We start from the raw sequence: 25641 nt of genomic DNA, 5'->3' as shown, positions 1-25641 counted from the left end.
GTCTTGCAGGGGGAGGCCACTTACTTGGGCAGGACCACCTGCACCCTCTTGGGCACCATGGTGCTCATCCAGCTGTCTATGGTCTTGGTGCTGATGTGAGGGATGATGGCCGACAGCGGGGTGGAGCTCTCAGTGGGCAGCGCGATCAGCATGCTGACGCTTTCCCCGTGGTAGGGCAGTTCGATGAAGTTGTACCATAAGTCATTGGGGGTGCTGGTCGACCCTAAAGAAATCAGAGGCAGGTTCAGTGCATCCTTGATGGCTCCTAGAAGTGGCATGAGTGCTTGCTGGCCACCGGGTGGCTGCAGAGGGAAGAGGGCAATTCAGCTGCAGAACTTCCCTTTTCCACAAATAGCTTCCTTAGAAGGACAAAGATAAGGACAATTATTTCTTCCTTCCTTCGTGAAGAATTCTCTTTCTACAGTCTAGACATCATGACTTTGGGCAGATTCGTAATGTCCACCAGGACCGTAAAGGCTCTGAGACCATTGGAAGTAAAGGAATTTATCGCCATGCTTCCCAAACTAACTTGATCTTGGGACCCTTTTATTTCATGTAAGATGTTCAAAATATTTAGCAACTGAGCAGCACAACTGAGCACTGGCCGATTAGAGTGGGTGAAGGCGCAGTCAGGGTGCCAGCCAGCAGCCCAGCTAACAGGGCCCGGAGGCGCTATGAGCCCCCTGGGGGAAGGAGTTTTTCCCCAGCTTTAGGATCCTAGGAAAGGTTTAAGCTGGGCATCTAATGAAAACAGTTATAAAAATTAACTAGGTGAATGGAAAACCAGCATGTCTAGATTTATGGCGGATTTCTGAAATGTTTTATTAAACACTTCAAACTTTTAAAGAAAAACTCTGTGCCCCTGGTGACCTATGCTTCCTTGTATCTAGAAAGGAGATATCATGGTATTAAAGTATGTACCTCACAGGGTTGCTGTGATGATTAAATGCGAAAACAATATGTAAAGTACTTAGCAGGCCTGGCCCGTGGCTGGTGCTCAAGGAACGTGAGCCGTCTCCTCCTCCTCTATGTCACCTGGGAGGACAACACAGCTGAGAAGCAAGAAAAGGAGAAAGCAAGTTTCTTTCGTGATCTTCACTGATCTTTCCTTGGGGGACGACCTTTGCTTGTCACTGCATTTGAGACAGGGAACTTCAAAAATATGCCAGCTCTCCACAGAAGGGGGTTAGGAGGGAGGGACAGAGGGAGGGAGGAAGAGAAAGACAGTAAGGGAGAGAAAGGGAGGGAATTCGTCCTTGTCACACAATGGACACTACTAGCCATAAAATCTGATAAACATAGTGTAGCGACTAGAGTATAGGACACTGCAGGATGACACCACAGTTTCTCCTCCAGGAAGAAACAGGCAGGCGACTGGCGGAGCCGCTCGGTCTCTCTGGGTCCTGCCACCCGCATTTGCCTGTGGGCCATTCAGTGACCCGTGCAGCCTCGGCTCTGGATGTGTGCCCAACTCTCTAGCCTGGCTTCGTCTTGGGGCTACCCAAGAATGGAAGATAGGATTCTTCAACTTTACTTTTAGCCATGTAATAAAATAGTCTCAGCAAAAACTGAAAAATCAATGGGAAAGTGAGAAAAAAAAAAAAATTCCTTCCTAATGAGCTCTTTAATCCTCGAAGGAAACGTTAAGTCCCTACTCGGGCAGAGCTAATTTTTAGAAACTGTGAAGTTTGGGAAGTAGTTAATAAATGATTGCTCCAGGGCATGAAATAAGGACCCGGAGGATCTAACTGCTTCTAGACATGTTTACTGTTCTGATAAGAAGGATGGAGGTTATAAATAATGAAAAGTTATGGGCTGGGTGTGTTCCAGAAGGGAGACAATAGCCACATTCACCAGTTAATCCATCCTCGAGGGATCCTTCGGTGACTCGTCAGTGATACTGATAACCATGCACCATTGTGCGTCCAGTCTCTCATTTCTGCCTGGTGACTGATTCTCCCCCATCCTAGCTCCACTTTTGCTTCTGGCCACAGGAGCTGATGACCAGCAGCAGCCACGATACTTCCAGACATACCCATGCTCATCTTTACATGGTGGCTTGAGGAGCAGGGAGACAGAACAACAGCTTTCCTCTCTTTCCACCTGGTCACTAAGGTACCGCTTTCACAGCATCCTTGTATGGAGGATACATGCCGAGGCTACGGGACACGAGATCTGGAGCTGTGGGACCTGCATTCAAATCCTGCACCTGCAGCACCCTAGCTCTGGGACTCTGGCAAGTTCCTTAACTCCAAGTCTTAGTTTCCTTATCTGTAAAATGCTATAATAGCACCTACCTTACAGAGTTATGAAAATTCAGTGAGATAACATATACGAAGTGCTCAACAGTCCAGAACACGGCAAAAACTTCCATCTGTTGACGTGAGAAGCTTTGTAAAATACCTCACTTCTTGAATGTGAGGTCACTGCTCACAGTCTACACACAAAATCGACCCACCAAGGGGGACCACGCTTGCTGCACTGGCGCACGCACGGCTGCTGGGCAGAATGGATCAGGTAAGGGAAAGGCATTTGGGAGCCTGGTGTCAGAGCACTGAGCCCCTTTTTATGTTTTAAATTTTCATTTATTTTAATAATTAAAAAAATTTTAAAGTTATGATGGGTACATAAATAAGAGTTGTGTGTATTTATGAAGCCTCTTGTCCCAGAGCTCTTCCCTTTAAAATACCCTACTCCAGGCTCTCTTTAACCCCTGGAAAGTAGACTGTTTTTTTTGTTGTTGTTGTTGTTTTTTCTGAGATGCCCAGACTAGAGTGCTGTGGCGTCAGCCTAGCTCACAGCAACCTCAAACTCCTGGGCTCAAGCAATCCTCCTGCCTCAGTCTCCCGAGTAGCTGGGACTATAGGCATGCGCCACCATGCCTGGCTAATTTTTTCTATATATTTTTAGTTGTCCATATAATTACTTTCTATTTTTATTAGAGACAGGGTCTCACTCTTGTTAAGGCTGGTCTCGAACTCCTGAGCTCAAACGATCCACCTGCCTCCCCCTCCCAGAGTGTTAGGATTACAGGCGTGAGCCACTGCGCCCGGCCATGGAAAGTAGATTGTGTGTTCTTTAATGAGAATAATTTCTGCAGTATATAAAAATGTGAAGCAGGTTCATGCATTCTGAAAAGAAGCAGAGATGAAAGGGGATAAGAAGTCTTTCCTCTTAGACAAATCGTGGCCGACAAAACTTTTAATGAGACATACTAGGTGAAGAATCAAGTACTAAAAATGTGGAGAAGACTTAGAATTTCCCATAAGTGGTGCTTTTGGGGTAACCCAGTTTTTCTAGAAAGCCCCTAAAGAACTGTGACTCCCACTGAGAGTGCTACACGGGAGGGCATCACGAGGCTCACTGAAATGTTAAGGACTTTTCTCGGCCTGTAAAATCAAAGAGAATATCTTAAATATTTAATGTCAGGAAAGCTTTATAGATGAAAGTCCCTCTGGTTACCTTCTACTACAAGTAACCATGGATTTTCTGAGCGCTTAAGGAAATGTTCAGACCATACTTTAGTGGAAACTGAAATACACATTTTGGAAAAACAGTAACAGATCCACTGCATGCAGCAGTCTACTTACTATATACAACTATTATTTACATACCCATCAAAATTAAAAATTTTTTTTTAATTATAAAAAAAAAATAAATAAATAAAAAGGGGCTCCATGCTCTGACACCGGGCTCCCAAATAACTTTCCCTTACTTGAATCATTCCGCTCAGGCTGCATGGGCTGGAGTCCAAAGGGAGTTTGGGGAGAGGTGCTGGGAAGGAGGTGTGGCATAAGCAACTGGTGTGTGTCGGTGCCATTTGCTGCTGAGGAACTACAGGGAGGACTAGACGGCAAGGGCAATGGTACGTTTAGTCTGTGCAGCTGGAACTTAGGAGACAACCAAGTAGAGCAGTAATGTGGGTAGACAAGTGTGAGCTGGAAACTCAGAGGAGAAAGGACACTGGAAATATAAATTTGGTTATTCTTTGTGGTCTTTTTCAAAATAAAGACTCTAAGGTCTAAATTCGTAACGATAAAAACAAACAAAAAAATCACAACGATGACTCAGCAATTCCTATTCAAGGAAAATTACCTTTGTACTGATACCAGTATGGAAAGACTGTATATACAGAACTACTCAGTGCAGTGTTGTTTATGATAGGAAAAAAGCAAATGGCCACCCATAGGATATTATGGTATGTTTATGCCGTGCAATATTATTATGCAGCTGATAAAAGGATCAAGTAAATCCTCATGAATTGACATAAAAAGTTTTCCATGATATATTGTCTGATGTATAAGGCAGATTATAGAATAGAAATTAAAGTATAATCCTTTGTATGCAGAAAATGTTCATAGATACATTTTATAAATATCTGCAGAAAAGGTCTCATTATTATATATAACTGGCACTTAATAAGGTTTTTTAATCCCAGGAAATGGGATTATAGGGGAATGTTTACTTACATACTATGTATTAAAGATTTTGCAGTGGGCATAAAATACACTTCCATTAGAAATGATTTTAAAGCTTTTTCTTTTAACAGGAAAGTTTCTGTCCTGGGGGTGCTCATACTTTACGGGGCACCAGTCAGAAGGGTTTTCTCCTCCTCTTCTATTTTCCCCCTTGCTCCTGAGTGTTACCACGTGAATCTTCTCGGGGATTTTCATGGCATCTTGTGGGGGAAGTGTCAAGAAAATGGATAAACTGAATGACAATGTTTTGGCAAAGTGACCAGGAGTAATGAGGCCTGGCTGAGGCCCAGGGAACATTCGACAGGTGGCACCACAGGCCGTGGGAATCTGGGCAGGGCCGCCGGAGCCCTGGCTGTGCAAGCTGGCCAGAGTGGGAGGGGACAGTGAGCTGCGGTCATGAAAACACGCCTGCTTGGGGCCAGCACGGACCTTCACGGCTCCGCCAAGACAAACCCGCCCTGTCTTAGCGTGACGAGCCGCTTTGCTGTCCAAAGCAAGAAACAGGGCAGTGTATGACACCCTCATGCTCCGCGGCATGGCCCACGAGAGGAGCTGGGTCCAGTTCCAGGTTTTACTGACCCGATCACAGGCATAGAAAGGGGGGGGGGTGGCGAGAAGGACAACACCAAGCTGTTTAGAGTGGTTACTTGTGAGGGAATGAGAACAGCAGCGAGCAGGAGACGTTCCTATTCTGTTCTGAATTCGGGACAGAGCAGCCAGGGTGGGCAGGAAACAGGTAAGACATCAAACTGGGTCATTTAAGCAGAGTTTACCAGTCATGGGCAGAATACAGAGAAACAGTACAGGCCGTACCCTGAGCTACAAACAGTGGTGGTACCATTGCCAGCCGTAGGCTGGGACTGGGGAGGGGCAGTGACTCAGAGAGAAAGGGCTCTTGGGCACAAGCCTGGCAGGAGCTGAGCCTTTGGAGGAGGGACACAGTGCCCCAGTGACTCTAGGGGGAGAGGGCTGAGGAGTCTATGCCCCGACCCCTCTCCTCCCTCACCCCTGCCGCCTGCTGATCCCCACTAGCCAACCCACCAAGAAGCCACAGAGCAAGGGAGCCACTGATGCAGCCTCCTAGGGGCTTAGAACAGGGTGGGAGCGGGTGGAGAGGGAGGCAGGACTCAGGGAAGGGGAGGGAGGACGTCCAGCACACGTGGGTTCTGTAGGGTTTGACTCTCTGACAGCGAGAATGTGTTTGTGCATTACTTTCTATAAAACACACACGTGTATCCTTAGACAAATCAGCTCGTCATTGAAAAGCTACCTAGAGATGTAACTCTCTGGGAACAGCCTATACACCCAAGAAAAGCATGTTATCGTCCTGTAAAAGCAAACATTTTAATCTTCCATAGGAATGTCAGTAGAAGCCTTACATTTTAATCTTGAACTAATAACTTGTCATTTTTTCGGCCAAAGAAACATACAGTAAATGAGGCCCCCTGGCTTTTCATTTTTTTATGGACTGTGGAGTGTGTACAAAAGATTGACCTAAAATAAAATCACTTTGCCTTGGCTACGAGCCAGCGGCCGTGGGGCGTTTCTGAAGTCCCCTTGGGCAACTCAGCCTGGGGGTTGGTAAGGTCAGGGCGAGACTGCTTTTATTATTTTCAGTTGCTCAGGACAACACCTTTCTGTGGGGATTTAAGGTACATATCATTTTTTAAAGAATATTTGTTCACTACATGTCAATATTTATCCCAGAAGCTGGACCGATGACTGAAAGTGACTTTGTTTATTGTGTCCCTCACATGAGTCATTCTTTCATTTCAAGAATTAGGCAGCTGGTGAAATGTTCAGCTGTGTCTGGAGCTGATATAAACTGAACATGCAAAGGTAATATTTAGGACCCAAATGTCTAGGTGTAGACTGGAGACACGAAGACTAACTAACAGAGGAAAAAAAGGATCAATTTAAATTGGACCAAGAGTGCTTCGATGAAGCTAGATTTAAAAAACAATCACCAGGCTTAGTAACCTATGCCGTGGTAATGACGGCAGACATGGGTCATTTTTTCCCTGACTATAAAATTGACACATGCTCATTAAAAATGAATTCGAGTTCAAGTAAAGAAAAATTATTCATTTGAAATCTTAGCACTATTAACATTTTTAATGAATATCCTCCAAGACAAACCTCTATAGATGTGTGAATATTAAGACAGTATTTTACATAAGGGAAATGAATCGGCATCTGTTATTCTATAACATGTTTTCTGAAATCAACCATATATTATATAATCTTTCCACTTATGTAAATCTAAACCTAATGATCACATGTCCACTATGTATTTGTGTCTGACTTCTATTTATTTGCTAGTGTGTGCTTATCTGCAGAGTATAAATTCCCTGCGGGACTGCAGGGCAAGGCCCCTGGTGAAGTCCTTTAGACCACAGTTCCCTGCCACCAACAGTGCTCAAGGGGGCCACCTCCCCTATACCAGAGCCATCACGGGGTTTTATCAATCTTTCTAATTTTTGCTAATCTCATGAGTGAAAAAGAAATCTAATTTTTATGTTTATTTTTAATTTGGTAATGTACTGTTGCTAATGAGTTGACAATGTTTTAATGTGTTTATGAACCATGTATACTTCTTATTTTGTGAATTGTCCTTTCATCTTTAAGTTTGCATTCAAAAAGCCCACATATGCTAGGTCTTGATTCATAACCTTTGCACACGACACAAAGACTTACCATGAGCTTTTTAAAAATCCTGCCTCTCAGTGCCCTGCCCTGCTCCCCACTTCTTTAATAAATAAAAAGTCAGATTTGCTCTTGGATTAAGTTAAAGCACTCAGGGGCGTCCTAGACTTCCAGGACTTTCTGCCGTCCTAGAACAGGCCTCGCCGAGCGTGAACTTACCGCAGCGGAACACGGAGAGCTGGGCCAGCATCGGCACTTGGTAGGATTTCCCGTCCGCTGCCACGAACGTGCGCTTCTTTGTGTTCTCAGGTTGAAACCGTGATTTCCATAAACCCTTAAAATACACTGCATTGACAAGGACCAGTCTGGTGAGCACGCCATCGATCAGATCTGGGGACAGCAGGTTGTCGATCATACCTGTGAAGTCAAAGAACAAGGAAAAACCCTCAGGATTGGCGGCTGCTTTGAGGGCAAATGGTAGCTGTTGATCAGGTAGAATGAAAAATCAAAGGGAATCTTAAAGTATTTTAAAAAGAAACTTCTAAAAACACACTTTTGTACTTTCCAGTTTTTCCCCCCCTCACTAAAAATTAAAGTTAAAAACAAGTTAAAAGTCAGAGAACTGGAAAAGACTTTAGAAATCCCTATTTAGGGGTTACCAAACTTTTCATTGAGAAATTATTTTACTACCAATTCCCTGTAAGCCCATGCTTTAGAAGATTTTACTCAACCGAATAAGCTATACTTGATAATTAATATCCTTATTATTATTATTATTATTATTTTGCTAATTAAGTGACTAGCAGTGAAGGTTTTTGCATGGCACAAGATGAGCAGTTTGTTTTTTGTTTGTTTTGAAGTCCTGGATTGATTTAATCCCAGTCAAAAATAAACACTTCAGCTGGCACAATGTTATCTAGGGTAAATGTTTTTATTTGTCTTAAGATTTCTCCTAAGTTTTCTTAACATTCAGAAATGCTGAGGATTATTTTAGAATCCCTGGATATCACAAGTCTCTATAACTCACTAAAGAGTAATTGAAACTAAAAATTGGTTTCTGTACTTATGAGTCAGGCATCAAGCTAGGCCCTGATATTACAGAGATTATAAGACAGGATCTTGAATGTTCTCATCACAAAGAAATGATCAATGTTTGAGGTAATGGATATGCTAATTACCCTAATTTGATCATTACACATTGAATGCATGCATCAAAACGTCACATTATACCCCATAATGTATACAGTTAATATGTGCCAATTAAAAATAAAATACAACTTAAAAAAAAAGATGCATCTATCCTAGAAGAACTTCTAATTTTGAAGGAAAATGATATTGGGAATGGTCCATCTTACTGGTGTCGGGAATGAAGGAGCAAACAAAGCTCCTTTTAAAGTGTTATCTATGGTTGAAGCTTTGGTTTTCCATTTAGGCTCCTTTTACTTGGCCTTTTAAGATTCAGCTGTGAGAGAGAACGAGAGAAGTGTGTGTGTGCTTTACTAGGGATCACTAATGCTGAAAGTTATTAAAAATTAGTTTACTGCATTTTTTTGCCCAAATATATGTAGGCATATACATATATATACAAATGTATAATATAAATGCAAGTTATACTACTTCAAATGGCAAGAGTAAAACCAACCACTTCTGAAGAAGCAAGAGTATCTTCTTCAGCAGTGAGAGCCTTAAGCCCTTTTAAATGAAGTTACGAGAGGATCCTGGTGTACAAGAAACAAACATTTAAATAAGTCATGATAAACAAGCACACTGAAGTTTCCCTGACCCACTCACTACTTCCACAAGGGGGCACCAATGCCAGCTGAAGTCAGGAACAGGAAGGAGACTACATAAGCTATAAATAGCCATCATTCAGTTCAGTGAGAGGCTGGCCTCTGCCCACGGACTGTCCTGTGGGAAAGAAGTTAGAACTTTATGCTCTCCCACTAGCAAGCTCATTAGAATTGGTTCCCCCACAGTGAGTGTTCTTTTTCGCCTCTGCTGGGAACATTACCCCGTCCAGTTCTTACTTGAACCTACAACATAGCTCAGTGGTCCCCTCTCCTTCTAATCCTTCTCTGATCCTCCGTCCCACCTGGCAGAAGATGCCTGCCTCTCTTCTCGGTTTCTCTAAAGCCCAATGCTTAGCACTACCATGACACCTGTGGTATTTCGTTCTGGCCAACCTTAACGTGTTGGTTTCCCCCAACTAAACTGCGAACTGCATGAGAACAAGCCCTCTGCCATTCATTTTTTCTCACTCCTACCACTATGTTCAGTATACAGTCAGTGCTCAACAAGAGTCTGCAGAAATCTCAGTTCTTTTTTACAGAGATAAATGATGCCTCCAACTGCCACCAGCAGGACTAAGATATAATACGCGGCTATGAAGATATAAAGAGAAAAAGGAAGGGCAAAGAGAGAAAGGTAAGAAATGCATAGTGCAGGGGCAAGAAGGCACATGGAAACCCACCATCAATAACTGCCACAAATGTGCATCCATCCATCCATCCATCCATCCATCCCTGGATAGCTACCTAGCTACCACATGACAGATACTTGTTCTTTTTTAAAAAGTGTATTCATTTACTTACTTTATTTGTATAAATTTATAGGGTACCAGTGTAATTTTGTTACATGGATGTAGTTCATAGTGGTGAAGTCAGGGCTTTCAGTGCATCCATCACTGCAGTGACGTCCATTGTACCCATTGAGTAATTTCTCACTGACCACCCCCCCTCCCCGGTACTCTCTTAAGAAAACAAAAGGAATTCTGTCTTCAAAGAGCTATGAATTAGAGTGAGGTGGGGACTGACATAAATAACTTGGAAAAAACTACAAAGCTGCAACTTTAACAAATACCTTGAAGTGGATGCACCCAAAGCTATGAGGGCAAATAAGAGGGAGACCTGACCTGGAGACTGAGGTCGGGACAGACGGGTTCCTTGAGGAGGCATCACATGAGCCAACAGCTATAACAGTAGCTCACGCTGGTTGAACATTTATGAAATGCAGGGCACGCTGCTGAGTGTATTATTCATGTCCTCGTAGCAGCCTTAATGCTGTTAGAATTATTCTAATAGGTGTTACTATTATACCTCTCCATTTGACAGATGAGAATGCTGAGGCACAGGAAGGTTCGGTAACTTGCCCAAGGCCACACGGCTAGTGTGTGACAGAACTGAGATTCCAATGCAGAACTTGTGCTTTTAACTATCACTCTGCTCACGTGGCGGTGCAGAGGTGAGTAGGCACCGACAAGGAGAAGGCAGTGGGCCTGCATGCACAGGGGCTGGGGAAGGGGCTGCAAGGTGACAGGAGACAGGATGGGGTGAGGGCACAGGGAGGAGGGCTGTGTGGCTGGAACACACAGTACACGAGGCTGGCATGTCAGACCATCACGGGGACACTGCAAGGGGCCTGCATGTTACACTCTCCCACTCTGTTAGGGAATGAACTGTCACCTCCATGGAACAGGCCTGGCAATCGTCTAGACACAGACTGTGGAGCTCCAAGGTCCTTCTGAGCTTCATCATGCAGTCAAGTACCTCTCGGTGGGGCAGGTCACCCCCAGCAGGCAGTTTGGAAACTTGGGGGAGCAATTTTGGCTGAGTGGAGCAGTGGCCAGCGATGCTCCCTGTCCTGCAATACTCGACACAGTTCCACACGATGAAGCACTGTCTGCTTTCTCGTAACTTTCAAATGCCCCACTGGATACCTGTGTCGGTGAGATGCCTCCTTATAATCATCTGAGCCCAGAACCTTGCTCTTTTTCACATATAAATACAAAGCATATATTTTTTTACATCCTTTTAACGTATGGTGAATGTGCCAGGAATGTGACTACCGTGCAGATCAAATGGAGCCTGTACTTTGTTTTGTTTGGAAATTTATGAAGAGTCTTGCAGCGTTTCAGAAAAACTTGCATCAGCAATGGTAACACAGCTCGTGGTCACGTGTCCCAGTACAACGTACCTGCCTTGGTCAGCTCCCAATTATTCTCAGAATCTGACTACTTTTGCTATAGTCATGTGCAGTTATATCCCAGGGTTTACCTGTTGAACCGTATACACAAATTACTTTTATTTTGTTTTCCTTTGTATTATAGTTTGGCATTGTACTAATTTTTTATAAATTTGCATACGTGTGTGTATAGGGTATATGAGCTATGAGTTTCATTTCAGGATAGCAAAGACAGGATGAAAGATATGTGTGTAAAACAGAAGAGTGGGTCCGATAGGGTCAAAAGCGCTGCTGGGGTCTCCACGCCTTCCCTTCCCAGCACGTTCAGGTGCTTTGCAAACTGTCAAGTGGTAAAACTAATGTGGTTTAATGACACATTCCACAGGCAAAGGCTGAGAGGGTACAATGACGTGCCCCAGTCACACAGTCTCCAGCCACAGAGTCGGGACCGAGAGCGGCCCTGCGTGCCTCTGCTTCCAGCCACTCTTCTCAGGCCTGCAGCCTCCCGCAGCCCGGAAACACCACCGCACGCCCTCAGGTTTGCCGGGCTCCTGACCGTTTGCGGTTTCGGGAAGGGAGCCTCACCTGCATGGTCCGGGCCCCTGGGGGAGGGAGGCCATGGATTTAGAAAACCACCCCGGGTCTCCTCCACTCCCTCTGGGCATGCCTCGTCCACCTCGTCACTAGCTCTGCTGACGGTCCTCCAACATTCGGGTACGTGACTGTGGCGATGGGTGGCAGAGACAGACTGGGGGTTGCTAACTCCTCCTCAGAGATTCTGATTTAGTCTGCGGCCCGGGGATCTCAGTTCTACACACCCCGCCCAGGTAATTCTGACACAAGTGAACCATGAACCGCACTTTGAGAAACATGGCCTGAAAGGCCAGCTTCCCCCAAGTTTTGTCTTTGGGCTTCTTCTCCCTATTGAGTCTCTTTTGCTTCCATTCTTGTGACTCTAACTCTCCCTTTTATGAAAAAAGGTGCCCAAATCTGCATTCCCAGCTGTCACGGTCCTCTGTTGTTCCAGACCTACAGCTCCCACTGCGTGTTGCCACCTAGACCTCCGGTGTAGAAATTAACAGGCTTAAAACACCGATGCCAGACATTTCTTCCATTTAAAGGGAGAAGAGACACCCGTAAGTGAGTAACGGTTATGTGATATGGAAAGCGCTGTGGTGGAGGGGTTTGTAAAAGGCATGAGCACGTGCCAGTCCTAACTGACGAGGGCACGTACGTCTTGGCGATGGCAGAAGCAAAAGGCCTGGGAGGTGAATAGAGAAATCTAATGAGGTGGACATCGCAGCAAAGGGAACAGCAGACGCACAAGTAGGAAGGGATGCACAAGAAAACCTTCGAAACAGACAAGCACCTGTGGCCAGGACTCTGGCCAGGCCACAAGGCAAGGACAGGAGAGAGCCGTGGGGGCCGCATTCTGCTCCACTGTCCAAACTACAGGGAGAAAACCCCCCAAGGGCACAGTGAGCTGCGTGAATGGGGAAGGAAGAGAAACTGAGTCTTGGGACCTGCTGAGAAAGAAGAGAAGGCCCAGAGCTCACTCGGGTCCAGGCAGTTTCTCAACGGAAGGGCCATGGGACTTGGGGACGCCAGTTAGAATCTTGGAGTGTAACTCACACTTTCGTTCACAAGGTATACAAAATATTCCGGCCACTCACCCCTGGTTTCGTTTTTAACCCACACATTGATGGAATCACAGGCAGCGGCGGGGTCCTCAAAGTTCACGTTGCGGACTTCGCACTGAAATACGTCTTTGTTCCTCGTCACGAAAGGCGCTTCCATTTTAAAGCCATTCTTGACAAACACGGCGTTCGCCACTGTCACGATATCTTTGTTCTTCTTGGAGACGATGGCCTTGTTGATCTTCTTTAACACTTTACCGACTCCTAAAGGGGAAATCAGAAAATACAGCAGTATTTCCCTAAGAATTTAGAAAAGTTTTTAAAAAAAATCTTTTGTATTACAGCAAATAAGAACAGCATAAACAGGGTAAGAATGAGCAGCAACAGACTAAGTCTTCAGCTTTTCTAGGGGCCTATTTCTTAAGAAACTGGGGTGGGGTTACTATCAAAGGTCTCAAAAATCAATGGGCTTCTGCATCAAAACAGGCACTTTGGGGTGTTCTCGACACTGTCCCAACGTAGACCTCATCCTCCCGGGTACCAGGTGGCCATGAACGCTGGCACGCCCCTCAGTTCTGTAGCCGGGGAAACAAATTAAAGGGAACTTCCTAATTCATCCTCTCTCTCGTGTCTAACAGTATTAAGGGCTATTTCCTTTCTTGCCAAAGATTTAACAAGGCGATTTCTTTTTTCTATTTTGGAAAAAAAAATGAATAAGCATTAGAGAGACTATAAAAAATTACCATGTGCCACCATCCAGAACAATGTGATTTTTACTTGGTATCAAGCTCAAAAAGTAAGGAGATTAATTTTATGGCAATGTAAGCTTTATTTTACACGAGCCATTCATACATGCTCCATTTAGTCTGAGAGCATGAAAAAGAGGAAAATAAGTTACAAGGATGAAGTGGGTTTCCGCAGAGAGCTCAAATTACAGATCCTTTTACATCATTTCGGGTCTTTTCGAAATGACACTGTCCCAAAATGTCCTACCAGAATCACCTTGATGGTCCCCTGAAGAGCCGATTTGTGACTCTGTGTATCTTCTTCAGACCCCTGACATGAGGCAGGGCAAAGTCTCCCCATGGTCCTTACGGGGGACCGCACTGGGCTTTACAGTGTGCACGGCCCTTTCTTGGACCTCTCCCGAGCACCTGCTCTGTGGGGCAGGCCCAGTTTATGAGTAAGGGAACAGCCAGCTTCGGAGGCCAAGACATTTCCAAGGCCAAGTGCGATCCAGGGGTGGGGAACCTGGGGGCTCAAGGCTACGTATGGCCTTCTGGATCCCTGAGGGCACCTTTTGACTGAACCCAGACTTCACAGAACAAATCCTATGTTTGTTTGTTCTGTGAAGTTTGGATTTGGTCAAGGGGCCACCCTTGGGGATCTGGAGGGCCACATGTGGCCTTGAGGCCGCAGGTTCCCCACCCCTGACAAGCCAATGTCGTCACAACTTCAGAAATAATGACTTAAAATGAATGTGGGTCAGCATTAAAACAAACAACAGAAGTCCAGTTGCTATTTTGGAATGGTATTGGCCGACAGGGCCTGGATCACACTAGGAAAGGCCATAAATTTTAGCAGTGATTCACCATGAAGTTATAAATTACCAAGAGTTTTCTGAACTTCCAAGCAAGGGGCAGAACAGTGTGTTCCAAGTATTTAGTCCTTCCATGCTTCTAACAGGTGAACAAACTGCAAACTCATGCAGAAGTTTAATGCCGCGTAACAGAGCAGTGTGGTAACAGAGCAGTGTGGTTCGGCATCTGGGCCTGGCAACCCCGGAGGCCACGCTGAGAACAGAGTCAAAGGCAGGCCCCAAATCCCCACCGCTCTCATTGCACTCTCCCGCCAAAGGCGCCGATGCAGTCAAGCTTCTCAGAGCTTTGGACTGGCGGCCATGTAAGAACACAGGGAGGAAAACTCCCTCATCTCCAGCCTAGACGTGAATGGGACTTGCTCGAGGCCATGGCGCATGCTGCTGGCTAGAAAGAGCCAGGCCTGCTCCTGTACACACTGCGCTTGTGGAAAGGCAGGTGGGAGTTGCCTCTGGGTAAGGACCCTGAGCTAAAGCAAAACGCAGAGCCAGGAGATTATGCGCCTGCAATTCAATAGGCAAAAATAGGTTTTCCTTTTAATATAACTAAACTTTTTTCCTTGGGCCTGGCTTTAAAACAATTTTTTGAGTTTTTTATTTTGAAATGATTATGGATTTATAGGAAGTGGCAAAGCAATATGCAGGGAGGTCCCACGCGTCCTTCGTCTAGTTTTCCTCAATGGTACCGTCATCATTTCAGGGAATGGCCCCTGGTGTAGCCCACCCCGCTCACTCTGACTTCACTGGCTTTCCATACGCTCCTGTGTGTGTGCGTGTGTGTGTGTGTGTGTGTGTGTGTGTGTGTGTGTGTGTGTGTGTGTGACTCTACAAAACCTTATCTCCCATGCAGATTCTTGTGACATCACCATAGTCAAGACGCAGGGTGATCCCAACACCACAAGGCTCTGTGGTGCCCCCCCACAGCCACCCTCTCCTGCCTTCCCTGCTCACATGTTCTACAAGTTACAGTTTGGCCCTGGACCCCAGGGAGGTGGGTGAGACAGAAGTTTTCTCTGCAGGGATGAGACTGGAGCACTGGGAGATCCAGCCACGGACCCAGAGCCCCACAGCTGCAGGACAGGGAACCAGAGCCTGGTCCTCCCATCTTCCAGCACCGCAGCATCTGGCCTTGAGAAGAGGCCGACTCTAAGCTCCAGATCTTGCCAGCAAAACCCCATCTGGCTGCTCTGCTTCTCAGGGCTGTAAGCAAACACCAAGCCACCAAGCCCCCCGACACAAGACTCTTGGGCAAAGGCCCCTGCCGGTGAGTGCGGTGCCCACGCACCGTTCACGCTGTATCTCATCACTGTCGTGAGCTGCTTCTTGGTCCTGCCGTCAGCCCCCAGCTGAAGCATCCCCAGGACCGACGCGATCCCGTGCGGGGAGACGACGATGTTGTCATAAGGCCTTGACTTGACGATCTGATTGAAAACCTGGATTCCTGTGTCGGAGCCTAGTTCCTCGAGAGACAGAGGGTTGAACTGGGAGCAGATGGAAGGCAAAGTCACGGTGGCCAAGAGGAAGAAGGGGAGATGCCAGTTCATGGTTCCTTCCAGCAAAGACGGCCTACAAGATTAGATTAAAAAATTTAAATTATACTTAAAATGAAGACTTCTGGGAGCAATACTTTGTACTCAACTAGGTATGACTTACTGTGCTTGGCATAATTGAACGCCATGTGACTACATTTAAGATAGAACGTGTACATTAAATCAATCTTCAGCACACACCCTGGGGAGGTGCGGAGGGAGAGGACGCAAACTTCCATTTGTTGGATCCTTACCATGCACCAGAACCTATACTAATCATTATCTAACTCTCATAACCACCCTGCATTCAATGAAACCAATATATAGTGAGGGCTCCCTGTGTGCCAGGCCCTTTGCTAAGTGCCGGGCATGTGACATAAATGCAATGGACAAGACCCTTGCCCTTGTGGAGCTCACAGTCTAGAGGGAAAACAGAAAATAAACCAGCAAGCAGTCAAGTAATTTCAGAGAGGAATAAAAGCCATGAACAAATAGAATAGAACAGCACAGAACAAAGGAATGTGAGTGAATTGGGGACCAGGGCTGGGGGCCACCTCTGCAGCGGGAACGTGGGTGACGGGAGCTCAAAGGCGAGGAAGAGCCCGTGGGGGAAGCGCGCACTGGACAGGGGGACAGCAGGGTGAGGCCTGAGGGGGGAATAAGCTTGGTGTGTTAGAGGCCAGTGTGGAGCAAGGTCAAGGGCATGGAGGAGAGAGGTGGGACGGGAGGGTGAAGAGGAAGGAGAGACCGATCCGGAAGGGCCTGTAGAGCCTGGTGAGGCACTTGGATTTCATTCTAAGGTCACAAGAAATCACTGGAGGGTCTTAAACAAGGGACTGACTCCCTCAGGTTGCTATGACTGTCTTGTAGCCACATGCACCTGACTCTTACCAGAAGCCTACTACTTTTTAAATTAAATAATTATCAATTAAAATAAACGTTAAGTGACAGCTTTAAAGGGACAACAGGGCAGAACAATTGGTAAATTAATAAACTGTGAGGACGGGGCATTGCCTACTCCCATACGCTCAATCACTGTGATATGTTTTAAATGAGCTTCTTTCCTTGATTACCACTTGCAGAGCCTTCTTTGGCTATGACAAGAGGTAGGAAATGTACATGTATTTATGGAAAAGCAAATACTTTCATTAAATAAGAACTTAACAGTGGCAGCTGGTAAAACAAAAGCAGAATTCGTGACGTTGCTAATTTGGTTCTTCCCTTATAGGCCCGAGCTCCCACTAAGCACAAGTCCCCCATGGAGCCAATTTGTCCCCCTTTGTCACATGCATTTATGTGTGGGAGGTTAGGAGTGTTTGCAGAGAATAAAAGAGAAGGAGGCTTTTAAGAGACAGGTGACCTGGAGGGAGGGGAAGCAGTGTCTGTAGGTGCTCAGGGAAGGAACGGGCACTTGCCTTCCTTCCTACACACCTTTTGTGCTTCCCACCCTTAGGCACAGTAGATGTTCACTAAAGACTGTGAGATTAAATCTGATGGTTTGTGAGTACTTTCTACCTTTACTAATTATTTTTCCTTGCATCAGAATAGCATTTATTGAGTGTGCCTAAGGAAATGCTTGTGTTTAATCTCGATCCTCCGTGTCAGCTGCCAACGCTCTCCAAGGAAAGAAGGAAAGAGCTAGCCCTGGGTTGGGCAAGGACTGTCGGCATAAACAGAATTCCCCGCCCGGCTCCCCAGCACACAGGGGGCCCCGAGGTGAACCACTGAGACCATCCTTCAAGTTGCTGTGGCAATTTTCTCATATATTGTGAAACAAGTACCTTTTAAAAAAAAAAATTCAGAACACTCAGTGTTTCTCCAGAGCTTAATTGTAAAACAATTGTGTAAACTCAGCCTGTCTAAATTCAAAACATGTAAGTGACCTACATACGCTCCTACTTGGGGCTTGACGATGGCCAGCGTGGCCTATTTTGACTTTGGCACCTCGGACTGGCTCCGATACCATGACAATCCCCTGAGTTTCCTGGAGCCCGCCGGACACTGGAGAGCTTCCAAATCCTGCCTAGGGAAGCTTTACTCATTTCATCTAAAAATTAGGAATGGTGTTCTCCCTTCCTCCCTCTTGCTCTTTCTTTCTTTCTTTCAGGCAATAACATTTCCCCTTTAAAATTTAATATACCACAAAGTCATCATAAGTATAAAACAACACATACAATCTTTGTTCCAAATGGTCAAATCCAGTGACTGGTGCCAACTTCATCCATCTCAAGGGTTGACTCCTGCACCGTAGCCTGTTCTGGCATCGACATTCAACATGCTATAAGCTACTCTCCCCAGGCCTCCTCAAAGAAATCCTCTTGGATTAGTGAATATTTGAATCAATATTTCAATTTGCATTCACAAGGCATAAAAGACACCCAACTGGTTTTGCCTCTGGGAGTCTGAAGTCGACTGACTCAAATACTAGTGATATATATAGAACGCTGTCAGACAGGGCGAAAGGATCAGTGACAGGGAGAAACCCAACGGCTCCAATGTCTTGGAGTCAGCAAGGACAGTCTTCCAAAGAAATCGCGATCTTCTTTAACAGAATTTTGCCTGCTTATGAATTTCTGCTAAAAGAACAGTTTCATTATGACATGGAGGAAAACTGTCATGGGTGTTTTTCTTGGTTTCTTGGACTTGGGAAGTTTTTGAGAGCTGTCTACGCACAGTTTCGTAATAGCGCTTTGGGACAGTGTGAGGGCTGTGCAGAACTTGGAATCAGAGCCACTTTTGATTGATGTTCTGGGCACAATTTCTTCTTGGCCTTGGTTTCCCAGGCCAAATGCTCAGTCATCTAAACTCACCTGGTTTATATACATGTCTAAGAATAAGCTTTCACTTCTCTCCAAAGTTCAGTAGCCAGCAAAGTGGGTGTTGATCCATAAATTACTTTAGGCTTGTATAATTCCTAAATACAAATGTCCAAATATAGTCTCTTACATGAAATAACTTTTGGAGTTCTCAGGCTTTGAAATGCTAATCTCTAGAACAAGCAGATCTCATAATGGGAAGAACATAGAAACCACCCGTTTATTTTCATTTTTAAGATAAACTACACTTTAAATTTTCAAATTAGAGAGAAAGAATAAAAGTATTGCTCGAATGTGTTGCATAGCATCAAAATAGAAGATCATAAATCTGTTTAAGTATTTCCATTCTTGAATAATGTTTTCACAACAGTAGAAAATAAGTTTCTAGTTTAGGCCATGCTTGAAGGGAGATCATAAACCCATCATAAAGGCCATCGCCACAGGCATATCCTGAGAAATGTCGGGTTTCTCTTTCCCCACATTCTTCTAGTTTCTCTTACTCCAAACCTTTCTATTTCCCAATGGGGAGAAGGTTTCTGAATTGGGTTCTGCTTTGAGCCTTAACCATGATTTAGTGTAGTAAATAGTGGTTGGTAGTTTTGCAAATTCCAGACTCAAAATACATCTCCATGTTCACCAATGCGCCCCTTGCCGATGGCAGACATTAGAGGAACACACTCTCTACAGACCCAGTGGCTTCAACCGTTACTTCAGCACAGCCAGTGCTCAAATCTGCAGCTCTAATCCTCGTATTGTTCAAAGTGTGACACTGAAATTCAGCAGAGGACTGAATTTTTGCAATGCTGATTGTTCAGGAAAATCTTCCACTGGTGGGCTAGGGAGGGCCGCTTGTCTCCAACATCTACCAACTCTCTTCTTAAAGGCTCATATTTTCTGTGCACAGGCCTTGACCTTCTCGAGCCTGGGCCTTTGCTGTTCTCCCTTGCCCTCCACCTAGCAACACTCAGACGTTCCCCCAGCTCCCTCCATGCCCGTCTGAAGCTTTTCCTGATTGGCCCAGATGGGGTTATTTATCCTCATCTTTGAATTCCTACAGCGTTTCCAATTTGCTCCTCTGTTTTCCACCTACATTGTCTCTCCTCACAGCTAGACTGGAAGCTCACAGAAAGCAGGGGCTTTAGATTCCTGGTGCCCACAGGGTCTAAGTTAGGGCCGTGCGGCCGGCAGACACTAAATCAGAGGTTGACCCACAGGACTAACCCAGCAAGTGAGTGGTTTGGAATACAGAGTGTTCTCAAAGTATGTTAAGCAACTAAAAGTCAAAAGAAATGTCACATACAAGCCTAAACTTAAGAGTTATTCTCAGGAAAAATAAAAAAGAATGGAAGTTCTGGTTTCACTGGGCCCCAAAGCAAACATTCTGCACAGTCCCTGCCCTGAGAGGCTAGGACGTGCTTTCCTGGTGCCTCATGCCCGGCCAGCAGCTGCCATTCCCGTCACTGCCCCCAGGCTGCACAGCACTTGCGACCAGACCCCGGGCCGGGCCAGTGCTGACCGACTGAGCAAGGGAGACCAGGAGAGCCCGTCGTGAAAGATTCAGCTCCAGCCCATTTTCTACCTAATAAATTCTGTTTACAAATAAAATATGGTTTACAGATAACACATGAGCAAATGATAAATAACATGATATCTGTCTGCTCTATTTAGCCTAACAAGTAAGTTGTAGGTAAACGGTTTGGTGGGGGAAAAACACTGGAAAGAACTCTATCTCTGAGCCAGATAATGAAAACCTGTTTTGGGAGGACCCAGAGTTTTCAATGAAGGAAAAGTATTCCATCCCCTCTCATTCTCTAAAATATTTTAAAGCGATATATTTTATAAAATGTGTGTGTGAGTGTATGTATGTGTGTGTGTGTGTGTGTGTGTGTGTGTGTGTGTGTATTTTTTAAGAGACAGGGTCTCTGTCACCCAGGCTAGAGTGCAGTGCCCTGATCATAGGTCTCTGTGACCTCACAGCGATCCTCCTGCCTCAGCCTCCCGAGTAGCCAGGTCTATAGGCATGGGCCACCATTTCTGGCTAATTTAACTTTTTGTAGAGATGGGGTCTTGCTATGTCGCTTAGGCTGGTCTTGAACTCCTGGCCTCAAGCCATCCTCTCGCCTCAACCTCCCAAAATGCTAGGATTACAGGCACGAGCCACCACCCCTGGCCTAAAATGTATATACTTTTAAAAAGTTTATGTCCAAGAAGACTTGGAATATATGCAAAAATATAATAAACCCCCAGTATATAACATCCAGATAAAACAATTATCAAATCATGGCTTAGTTTGTTTCATCTCAAATCAAAGATGATTTCTGAAGCAAATCGTAGACATCATATCATTCAAAATATTTCAACATACATTCTAAACCTAAGGATTTAAAATATATATCCATAATATCATTATCCCACTACAAAATTAATAACTCTTTAACATGCTAAATATTTAGTCTATGATGAAATTTTTCTGATTGTGTTCTAATTTTTTATAGTTTATTTGAATTAGGATCTAAATAAGCTCCACAAATTGCAACTGGTTATTTCTCTTGTGTGTGTGTTTTTTTTTTAATCTTCTTTAACTTGTTCCTGGGAACTTTTTTGTTGAAGTCACCAGGTTATTTGTCCTGTGGTTTCCCCAGGCTGGATTTTGCTAACTTATTCATGCAATGCTATTAACAAATTCCTCTGTCTTCTGTACTTCCTGTAAATTGGCAGATCTGCAGCAGGGTCTGCAAGCCACCTACTGCCCGTGGGCCAGATCTGGCCACACTTTTTGTCTGCCTATGGCTGCATTTGTGCCACTATAGTGAGTTGAGCAGGCAGAAATGCTTAGTTGCAATGGAGACCGTATGGCCAGCAAAGCCAAAACATTTACTCTCTGGCCCCTTACAGGAAAAGTTGGCTGACTGACCCCAGGTCTAGAGACTGCTCAGCTTCAAGTAAATTTTCACTTTTTGCAAGAATATTTTGTAGAGGTGTTGTAGAAGGTGTTGGAATCAGGAGAGAGGGGCTGACTGTCTCTTTTTGTGGTATTAAGCTACTCAGGATTATTCCCTGAGTGTATTTTTTTTTTTTTTAAATTAGGAGTTGCCAGGCCGGGCGCGGTGGCTCACGCCTGTAATCCTAGCTCTGGGAGGCCGAGGCGGGTGGATCGCTCGAGGTCAGGAGTTCGAGACCAGCCTGAGCAAGAGTGAGACCCCGTCTCTACTAAAAATAGAAAGAAATTATCTGGCCAACTAAAAATATATATACAAAAAAATTAGCCGGGCATGGTGGCTCATGCCTGTAGTCCCAGCTACTCGGGAGGCTGAGGCAGTAGGATCGCTTAAGCCCAGGAGTCTGAGATTGCTGTGAGCTAGGCTGACGCCACGGCACTCACTCTAGCCCGGGCAACAAAGTGAGACTCTGTCTCAAAAAAAAAAAAAAATAAAAAAAAAAAATAAATTAGGAGTTGCCAAATGGTGGGTGCTATTATAATTCTAAATTTCCACCTTCATTTCTTGGTTGCAATATTTCTATAAAAGGAAAGTTTTGATAACCAACTATTTGTTTACCCCAAGGGTCAGTCCGTGTAGCAAAGCCAGGATAAATGCTTGATCCATTCCCTACATCTAACAGTTTTCAAAATAATTCATAATGAATTGGTTGACCAGAGGATTTTTGTTTTGTTTTGTTTTTTTGTATCATTGTGAACTAGTGGTTTTCAACATATTTTAAAGGTCTTGATGAACGATAAATATTATTCTTATTGATGCTCAAAATGGAGTCTCTTCAGGTTGGTTCTTAAACCTTTGATATGACCCTATAGTCTTGTCAGCTTCCTTGTTTTCTAGTTTGACAAGATGTTTCGGGCTCATTTTGTATATTTTCTGCCCTGGGTAGAATCAGTCACTTCTCTAGGGAGCTCTGGTTCCTTTTAGTGAGACACAGTATTTAGAGACCACAATCTGAGCACCCTCATCAAATGTACTCTAAATCAACTGTGAGAATACTGGGCATCAGTGATAAGGAAAATCCGAAATCCATTTTCACCACTCTCTGGACTATATCCAAATATTGAAATTCAAATTATGAAAGACAAACTGCTTACACAGTTTTACTCAGACTGCTTACATCTAACTTGAAAATCAAATTACAAAGGGCAGACTGCTTATATGTGAATAGCGTTCCCTCCCATGGCCACAGAGACCAGAAGAGGCCCACTGGATGACGAGAAGGTGGAGGAGACAGCTGCATTAAGGCTGGGCTGGGATAATCAAAATGGATTTCCCTCATGTGAGTCTCCGGAATCAAGCCCCTCCTAAAAGTGGGATCCTAACAGGCAGGTGAATGGAATGAACAACTGACACACAGCATGACAAGGAGAGTCCCCAGTTTATCTCAGCCCCTGCCCCCAGGCCCTCAATGAAAGCTGACATTCTCTCGGGGACTGGAAAACACTGGGTTTCTGTGTTTCTAGGATCCTAGTTCTTGGAATCTAAGGGGCCTTGTTAATCTGCCTCTCGACCAACCATTTCTTCTAGAGGGGCCACTGTAGGGAGAGAAAAACTGCCTATCAGATGGCATCAGAATCATGACATCTCAATAGCTCCTCTTGCCAGGGCTTCCCAAAGGAATAAATGTATAGGAAAGGTTTTGGGCTGCCAGTCTGAGACTGCTAAGTGGCTTTAAGTAGGATTGTGCTGTCCAGAAGTCAGTCCAAATGTTTCTCACCAATATTTTGCCAACAGGCAAAGGTCTAACTCTTAAGGGTGTTTGGCAAAAGGCACTCTATAGACCCTTCAAGAGATGACCCATGGAGATTAAGGCTGTATCTGCAAAGTGACAGCAATTGTTAATACAGAAGTTATTGGGGTTAAGCTTCAAATATGGTCTTATGATGGCAAGAGGATGAATCTGTTCTCCCAAACCTGTATAAACATTACTGAAATGTACCCACCAAGACCTGTCTTCATTTTCCAAATATCTACCATGTTTACTTAAGATACCAAATCAGGTGAACAACCAAACTAAAGTGCATCTTGATAATCCTTGGGAAGTGTACTGTTACCAAAATGACTCAGCATCTTTAAAACTTAGAGAAAGAACAGGAATGCCAATGTCCTGTTTGTTCTTCCCTGCTTGTCCCTGATCAAAGGGACAGTAGCTTGGGGGGTTTTAAATGTGCTCTTTCACGTTACTGGAGAAAGACTTAGAGTCCTCTGAATCTTTTCTTAATTTTTTTATCTGACTTCAAAGCGTAGGTTCATTGTATGACTCTAATTGGCCAAAAAGGAACCTAAAAATGTTTAGGAAAGAACTTTTCAGCCACTGAAAAGTATGGCAACGATGTCTAAAAGGTTTCTCCAATGAGAAGACACATCTTTTATTATTAAATACACTCTCACTGATATCCAAGTGCCTTTTGTACATACACTTGTTTATTCTGATGTCTCTTTGGGGGTGAAGGGAGAAGGATAAAAGGAAGAAGGGGACTGGGGCTTTGTTAGTTGTCTACCTTTTAAAAATCAAGGTTACTGGACATGTACTCTATTTTCCTGTAAGTTTCAGGGAAAATTCATCTAAGGTTCAAAGCCCAGCTCTGCCATCGATTAACCAGGAAGGCTAAGGCAAGTCACAATCTTCATCAACCTCAGCTTTCTCCTCTATCATGTTATTCTAGAAACCATATCTCAAGGGTGGTCACAGGAATTCAGCAAGTGCAAAGAGAAATACAGATAGTAACTAGTACAGTGCCTGGCTCAGAGCAGGTGCTCAATAAATGCCGGCTCCCTTTCCCTTATCTTTGTCAATGCTCAAGACCTGAAATAGTCTCTGATTTTTATTTCAACAGTTATTTAGAAAGTCTCAAGGATCAAGCTGAGAAAACAGTCCAGCATTTCTACCCTGATAAAGCCCTGTCTGTATTTTTATAACTTCCTTAGACTATTTAAGACACAGAAATAGATTGAGAAAATGCTGGTGTGTTTCAAAGTCTCTATAAGAGGATGGAAGGGTCGGTTATGGTTATGATGGGAGTGGAGGTGGGTGAGCATGTTCCAAAAAACTTTTAATGATTCTGAGATATGTTTTTCAGTCTGCTGAGATATGTTTTTCAGTCTGCTGACTTAGGTCATTCAATCCATTTTACTCATGGTATCAAGTTCATAGACTTTTCTTTTTGACAAATCTTTAAGATGTAGTGGTTCAAATGGGTGATTTCCTCATCCAACAGCCAAGAGATGAGCCAAGACATTATAGTGATATTCATAAATGATTTTCAATCTTTAAAAACAAGGATATACCTTTTTCAGACATAAAAAGATATTACAGATATTTCAAGACTAATTATATTTCTAGTACTTGTGAAAGTACATGATAAAAAATAGCCATGAATTCCTGAACACTTTAATAGAATGCAAATTCTTTTTATTAGAATCTAAATCCATTTAAAAAATCATATTTTGAAATATTACTTATTCAATCTATACTCAGAGCTGGACCATGAACATGACTTCTCTGATCCCTTGGAATAATTCTGATGTGCACTAATAAATGGGTATTAAACGATGGGTACACATGGTGATACAGTGGTGTAAAGGACATTGGAAACTAAGAAGGGGGGAGGTCAGAAGAGAGGTAAGGGATAAAAACATACCTTCAGGTACAGTGTACGCTACTGTGGTGATGGGTACACTAAAAGCCCCTGACTTCAGCATTACTCAATTCAACCACTTAACAAAAACACTTGTACCTCCTTAATATTTTGAAATTTAAAAAAATCCTGATGTGCCTATGGGTCCCCAATTCATAGATGACATATTAATACTCTCTAGATTGTTGCCAATAAAAAACAAGTAGTGAGTGTTGGAAGTATAAACTGATTTAAAAAAAATCTTTCTGAAAGGCAATCTCTGGTATGCATAATCTTAAAAATGTATATACCTATTAGAGTAGTAATATGCCCTTTTTACCAATCAATCCCAATGTAATAAT

At 44.2% G+C, this 25641-nt stretch overlaps 1 protein-coding gene and 1 long non-coding RNA gene across 3 annotated transcripts in view; one reads left to right on the top strand and one right to left on the bottom strand.

The window, feature by feature from the left end:
* The window catches only part of SERPINE2 (serpin family E member 2), a 59059-nt gene that overhangs the window by 6876 nt on the left and 26542 nt on the right, over nt 1-25641 (bottom strand). Inside the window, exons 2-5 of one of the 2 annotated variants that reach the window (XM_045559102.1) lie at nt 15604-15884; nt 12758-12985; nt 7344-7541; nt 25-223 (exon numbers count right to left, since the gene is read on the bottom strand). In XM_045559102.1, the coding sequence (XP_045415058.1) occupies nt 25-223; nt 7344-7541; nt 12758-12985; nt 15604-15862 (884 nt within the window). In that variant the 5' untranslated portion in view covers nt 15863-15884. Of the gene's footprint in view, nt 1-24; nt 224-7343; nt 7542-12757; nt 12986-15603; nt 15886-25641 lie in introns of both variants that reach the window. The other variant, XM_045559103.1, reaches the window with a different exon arrangement.
* On the top strand, nt 8666-12995 carry LOC123643537. The gene is made up of 4 exons (XR_006736823.1): nt 8666-9548; nt 10235-10364; nt 11470-11622; nt 12065-12995. It is a non-coding gene; the product is annotated as an uncharacterized LOC123643537 (long non-coding RNA).

The sequence above is a fragment of the Lemur catta genome, chromosome 8, assembly GCF_020740605.2.
Source record: "Lemur catta isolate mLemCat1 chromosome 8, mLemCat1.pri, whole genome shotgun sequence".
NCBI classification, from domain to species: Eukaryota; Metazoa; Chordata; class Mammalia; order Primates; family Lemuridae; genus Lemur; species Lemur catta.
The sequence above is the reverse complement of the archived record's forward strand: the minus strand, read 5'-3'. Positions and strand labels throughout refer to the sequence as shown.